Source organism: Entelurus aequoreus, linkage group LG20 (genome assembly GCF_033978785.1).
Source record: "Entelurus aequoreus isolate RoL-2023_Sb linkage group LG20, RoL_Eaeq_v1.1, whole genome shotgun sequence".
Classification (NCBI taxonomy): Eukaryota; Metazoa; Chordata; class Actinopteri; order Syngnathiformes; family Syngnathidae; genus Entelurus; species Entelurus aequoreus.
Window position 1 is genome coordinate 37,436,018 of NC_084750.1, and position 7,184 is coordinate 37,443,201.

A 7,184-nucleotide genomic window follows, 5' to 3' on the forward strand; every position below is an offset into this window, starting at 1 on the left:
TTTGGAGACGAACGCCTTACAGTCACATAGCAAACTATATTTGTGTGTTTTACACCTTTTGTTTAACGTTGAAATATCGTACAATAGTATCTCCATATTTGACTAGAGAACACAATGTCATGTTTTGTATTCAATGTCATAAACTAATACGTAATGCGGGATTATTAGTCCTATTGCTAGCAATGCTAAACTCTGTACTTCACACTGTTTTATTTATGTTCGAAATGCGTTTTTACGGACATATTTTATGTAAGTGACGTTGTTAGTACGCGTGTTACTTTGAAGGGTATTTGATCATATAACTAGTGGTGTGCCGTCAGGGCCAGCAAGGCCTTCTCTGCTGGCCTAACAACCAGAAATCATGATCATAATTAAAGATAAAAGTCATTTTTAATTTACTTTCCCTAAATATCTAAAAAAAAAACATTCATATTCACTGCTGGCCTAACATAACCAGAAATCATGATCATAATTAAAGATAAAAGTCATTTTTATTTTACTTTCCCTAAATATCTAAAAATATTAATATTCTCCCTGGCCTAACATAACCAGAAATCATGATCATAATTAAAGATAAAAGTCATTTTTTATTTACTTTCCCTAAATATCTAAAAAAAAATATTCATATTCTCTGTTGGCCTAACATAACCAGAAATCATGATCATAATTAAAGATAAAAGTCATTTTTTATTTACTTTCCCTAAATATCTAAAAAATATTCATATTCTCTGCTGGCGTAACATAACCAGAAATCATGATCATAATTAAAGATAAAAGTATTTTTTTTATTTACTTTCCCTAAATATCTAAAAAAATATTCATATTCTCTGCTGGCTTAACATAACCAGAAATCATGATCATAATTAAAGATAAAAGTAATTTTTAATTTACTTTCCTTAAATATCTAAAACATATTCATATTCTCTGCTGGCGTAACACAACCAGAAATCATGATCATAATTGAAGATACAATAATTTTTTTATTTACTTTCTCTAAATATCTAAAAATATTCATATTCTCTGCTGGCCTAACATAACCAGAAATCATGATCATAATTAAAGATAAAAGTAATTTTTTTATTTACTTTCCCTAAATATCTAAAAAATATTCATATTCTCTGCTGGCTTAACATAACCAGAAATCATGATCATAATTAAAGATAAAAGTAATTTTTAATTTACTTTCCCTAAATATCTAAAACATATTCATATTCTCTGCTGGCGTAACATAACCAGAAATCATGATCATAATTGAAGATACAATAATTTTTTTATTTACTTTCTCTAAATATCTAAAAATATTCATATTCTCTGCTGGCCTAACATAACCAGAAATCATGATCATAATTAAAGATAAAAGTCATTTTTTATTTACTTTCCCTAAATATCTAAAAATATTAATATTCTCTGCTGGCCTAACACAGGGGTAGGGAACCTATGGCTCTAGAGCCAGATGTGGCTCTTTTGATGACTGCATCCGGCTCTCAGATAAGTCTTAGCTGACATTGCTTAACACGATAAGTAATGAATAATTCCGCTGGTAGTCATAGTGTTAAAAATAACGTTCAAAATATAAAACATTCTCACGCATTTTAATCCATCCATCCGTTTTCTACCGCACCTGTTCAAGAAGTCGCATTAATGGTAAGAAGTATTTTATTTATTATTGGTTAGCTTCAGAATAACAATGTTATTAAAAAGAATAAGAGACATATTATATTCTAAAAATGTTGGTCTTACTTAAAAATGCACACATTTAGTTGTATTCAGTGTTGAAAAATATTAAATGGCTCTCACGGAAATACATTTTAAAATATTTGGCTTTCATGGCTCTCTCATCCATAAAGGTTCCCGACCCCTGATATAGATCAATACAGTCTGCAGGGATACAGTCCGTAAGCACACGATTGTATTTTTTTATGACAAAAAAATAAATAAATACCATACCATGGGTAACAACAGTCAATATTTATTTATTGTATTTTATTTTTTTAGGGGGGTAACAACAGTCAATATTTATTTTAATTGTATTTTTTTTCTTATAAAATAAAAGTGAGCTTTTTGTTAAACCAAATATTGTGTTTTTTTCCATTTACAACAACCTATCTGGATTCGATAAGAGAATTGATAAGGAATCGGTTCGATAATGGACTCGAACTCGATCATTTCTTATCAAACATCATCCCTAGTTGTGATGGGCAATTTTCTTTCTGTGAACTTGACAAAACCAGTCCTTCTGACTAAAAGCCAAAATCACTTTTAACTGCGACATTTGCCACAAACAATGTAAAACACAGGTGAAATATACAGTATATATTTTTTTTAGAATATCGTGTAAAGGTTTGTTTATTCCAGCAATTAGATGTACAAAGTGAAATTATAATATGACCTAGGCTTATCCCTTGCAACTCAAGATATTTCAAGCCTTTTTCGATATCATTTTGATGATCGTGGCTTACAGCTTATGAAAACCTCAAATTGGAAATCACGGAAAATTTGGGGTATTAAAAAACCGTTAGCTGTAATCATAACAATTCTAACCAATAAAGGCTTGACATATCTCACTTTGGATGTACTGAGTTTGTATCACGTATTAGTTTCACATTTAAAGCTGAATTGCGGACATAAATGGAATTTTGCATGATATTCTAATTTTTCAAGTTTCACTGTTATGCAACATCACACATATTTGATATTATTAATAGTATTTTCGAATGGATCTGGGTTGTTATGGGTTAGTGTTTTTTGTGGCTCCATTGTTGACTCTGTTAACTTACAGGATATTTTCACATTTATTTGCCACCTGTGGAGAATGCATATATTTTTAAAGTGTTCTTTCTTTATCCATAATCATGTTTAAAGAAGCTAATATTCTCCCATGTGTACACTTTGGGTTTTTTTTTACCCATCATTAGTAAACTCTATGTGTTTCACCTTGAAGGTTGGAATCTCTACCGGGAGTATAATGTACTCCCTTTTTGTGGAGGAAGCCTTATCGGTTTAGAACAAAAAGGCTGTATTTCTTTCCGGGCGGGTGGGGCTGTTTTCGTACTAAATAAGATGACTCTTTCCGTTTGAATTTTAGACCGCTTCTTGATGCTGCTATTATCGCATTGTAAGGGCTGGTCTCCTAAAGCTTTAGTAAAACTTGGTAGTATTGCTATTCTGTCTCGGTGGTCCTTCTTACTCAACATATATGTCATCCGAAAGAATTTAGGATTGAACAGTGTGTTTTATTCCCTGAGAGGAACACACCCCAAGTATATTCTGAATGAGCCATTGATCAACAATTTAAAACTATTTAAAAAGTAAACTGATGTTAGGGACGACAGTAAAGAAACATTTTAACTACTAAATATATTATATCATAAATCATTTCTGTGACACAAGGATGATTCTTTTGACAAATGTTTTGGATTTCAGTGAAGATCATTTTATGAGGTTTAATCAATAAAATGTACATGACGTGCACATACATGTACATTTAATGCAACAAATGAGCTAACTTTTTCCAGATGCAAAAGTTCTACTTTGCCAAGGATAAGGACAGCAATATTTCATACCAGAGTTTTGGCCATGAGAAAGAGGAGCATTTTCTTGCAAGACGATACAAATAATTGCCCGTCCTTCCGTTTGATGATACTAACATTGAGTTGCTGTTTTCTTTTTCCCAACCTGCCGACTCCAGTCCAATGAGAACACCGTCCTTTCATCACATTCCAACCCAGGGATCAGGTCTGTCTGTCCTGGAGATGAAGGCAATTTTCCTGGCCATTTCAGTGTTGTAAATACGCTTGCAGTTCTCATAGCTCTTCCGTTGTCGCTCTCTGCAGGGCTTCTCAAAGTACCGCTTGTGCTTCACCGCCTCAATGATCCTATCCTGGGTCAGGACCCTGAAATATATGCATATGTTCCGTGAACACCAGAGGAATAAAACATGAAGTATTTACCTTAAGCAGTTGGAAAATCGTGTTAAGGAATTTTGACATTCTTCTTTAATGTTTACAATGTTTGTATACGTTACCATATGTTCACAATATTCCTTTTGCACGTGTCTTTAATTCTGCAGTGTTTAAATTATTTTTGTTAACAGCATTTTCCAGTTGTATTATGTTTTCAGTGTTTATGGTTTTGGATAATTGTTGTGTTTGTACGGGATTTTCAGCCAATTATATTATTTTACCAGTGTTTACAGCAAATTCTTAATGACTGGATGTGCCAATGTTACAGACATACAAAGATTAGATTAGTAACACTTTAGTATGGGGAACACATATTCACCATTAATTCGTTTTTTATTAACATTCGAATTAGTAACATGTTGGCTCTTAATCAGGCATTATTAAGTACTTATTAATGCCTTATTCTGCATGGCCTTATTACACAACCAGTAAGCCATTAACTAAGAGTCTTCCCTCAATAACCTCAGAATTATTGCTTATTAGTAACCCTAAACCTTATATGTTCCCCTAGTGTCCAAATAACTCTAAATTAATTTGTTGTTACTTTAATAAGAAACAAATTAATGGTGAATATGTTCCCCATACTAAAGTGTTACCGATTAGTTTATTTCAAAAGGGACAATGCAATTTCATAAAACACATGACTACACATGGTTAAAAAAGCCAGAAATGCCAGAATGCTAGTTTTCATCTGTAGTCCACTGGCCATGGTGTAAAAAGGCAGTAAAATTACAATTTAAAAGAAAAAGAAAAGAAAGAGAGAAAAAGATAAAAATCACACAATGCATATACAAAATGATAAAAAATAAAATACAACATCACAAGATAACATTTATCTTAGCATCAAAACAGGCTCATCTTTTCATGCTGGCAGGTGTAGGCGTTGATCAGCCAGATTTTAATTTTTTTTGTGAAGGCCTTGTAAGTTGTGAGCAGTTTAACCTCCTCAGGTACCGAGTTCCACACATTTGCGCTCCTTACTGACCAGGCCGACTTACTGAAAGTGCTCCTGCGCAGAGGAATATAACTGACAGAGCCTCGAGTGACACCTTCACGGCTGTTTCTTTGGCTGATGAACTCTGCCGGAGGATCTGCAGCCAATTCATGCAGTACTTTATAGGTCAGTTTTAAGTCTGCAAATGTGTGAAGGCTGTCCCAGTTTAAAATACTGTATTTTTTTTAGCTGTATAATCTAGCAATAGATGATATCTGCCTATTACCTGACACCTTCTATGTTAGCTACTTCTATAATGTTTATAATGTCTATTTTCTGCTGGATCTACTCTCTATTTTATGCTGCTGCTGTCACATATACTGTATATTAGGGCTGTGAATCTTTGGGTGTCCCACGATTCGATTCAATATCGATTCTTGGGGTCACGATTTGATTCGAAATCGATTTTTTTTTTTCAATTCAACACGATTCTCGAGTCAAAATCGATTTTTTTCCCGATTCAAAAGGATTCTCTATTCATTCCATACATAGGATTTCAGCAGGATCTACCCCAGTCTGCTGACATGCAAGCAGAGTAGTAGTTTTGTAAAAAGCTTTTATAATTGTAAAGGACAATGTTTTATCAACTGATTGCAATAATGTAAATTTGTCTTAACTATTAAATGAACCAAAAATATGACTTATTTTATCTTTGTGAAAATATTGGACACAGTGTGTTGTCAAGCTTATGAGATGTGATGCAAGTGTAAGCCACTGTGACACTATTGTTCATTTTTTTAATTTTTATAAATGTCTAATGATAATGTCAATGAGGGATTTTTAATCACTGCTATTTTGAAATTGTAACTAATATTGATACTGTTGTTGATAATATTCATTTTTGTTTCACTACTTTTGAATTGTTCTGTGTCGTGTTTGTGTCTCCTCTCAATTGCTCTGTTTATTGCAGTTCTGAGTGTTGCTGGGTCGGGTTTGGTTTTGGAATTGGATTGCATTGTTATGGTTTTGCTGTGTATTGTTTTGTCGGATTGAATAATTAAAAAAATAAAATAAAATAAATTAATTAATTAAAAATTTTGTTTTTTTTAAATCGATTTTTTAAAAATGGGAATCGATTCTGAATCGCACATCGTGAGAATCGCGATTCGAATTCAAATCGATTTTTTCCCACACCCCTACTGTATATACTGTAATATTGTACATGGTCACTGGTATATATTGTATATATGTTATAGACATAATATAATATATCTGTATATACTGTACACATATGTATATATTCGTATATATGTTAGATTTTTTATCGCTATATTAGCCTATTTATACCTGCGTTGTCCTTTCCATCCTTACACTTCCCATCATTGTAACTGAGTTACTGTGTTGAATAATTTCCCTTGTGGATCATTTAAGTTTGTCTAAGTCTAAGTCTAATTAATTTGGGACCTACGAGTCCTCGCCTCAAGTGGCGCACCAGAAAAACACCACTGCGCATGCGCACTTCCGTGACATTGAGCGGAGAGTTAGCTTAGCAAACGTTAGCTTGGCAAGGCTGCCTGGCGTAACTTCAAAATGTCGATAAAAAATATGAGTAAATAACGTTTACTTGTTCAGATGTTTGTACGCCGCGTCAACGTTGCCGTTTTGAACCATCACAGTCCGAGCCACGAAGCGAAGATGTTTCGACATGGCGACACCGGTTGCGGCGGAAATAGCGACCGTGTAGAAACATCGCTGGCTCAGTAGTTCCGGATGTAATTTTCGAAACCATAATATATAATGTTTTTTCCTCTTTTTTTATTTTTTTTTATGGTTTTGTGTTTTGAATGACATTTGCAAGAACATTGTAACTTTTTTGTTCATATACTGGATTAGATAATATAATGAATTGTATTCCAGCAAGGAAATTAAACATTGTTTTCAAAACATTTAAGGGGTTTGTTACAGTTAATTGTCGTATTCATTATTTACTTGTGTAAAATATACAGTCGTGGTCAAAAGTGTACATACACTTGTAAAGAACATAATGTCATGGCTGTCTTGAGTTTCCAATCATTTCTACAACTCTTATTTTTTTGTGATAGAGTGATTGGAGCACATACTTGTCGGTCACAAGAAACATTCATGAAGTTTGGTTCTTTTATGAAATTATTATGGGTCCACTGAAAATGAATGTGACCATATCTGCTGGGTCAAAAGTATACATACAGCAATGTTAATATTTGGTTACATGTCCCTTGGCAAGTTTCACTGCAATAAGGCGCTTTTGG

The 7,184-nt window shown here is 33.1% G+C and overlaps 1 protein-coding gene across 1 annotated transcript; it reads right to left on the reverse strand.

The window, feature by feature from the left end:
- Nucleotides 1-3,429: 3,429 nt before the first annotated feature.
- On the reverse strand, nucleotides 3,430-6,651 carry mrps21 (mitochondrial ribosomal protein S21). The gene is made up of 2 exons (XM_062028932.1): nucleotides 6,521-6,651; nucleotides 3,430-3,893 (listed from the first exon to the last, which is right to left on the reverse strand). The coding sequence occupies exons 1-2, from the start codon at nucleotides 6,601-6,603 to the stop codon at nucleotides 3,713-3,715; spliced, it is 264 nt and encodes an 87-aa protein (XP_061884916.1). The 5' UTR covers nucleotides 6,604-6,651; the 3' UTR covers nucleotides 3,430-3,712.
- Nucleotides 6,652-7,184: the final 533 nt, after the last annotated feature.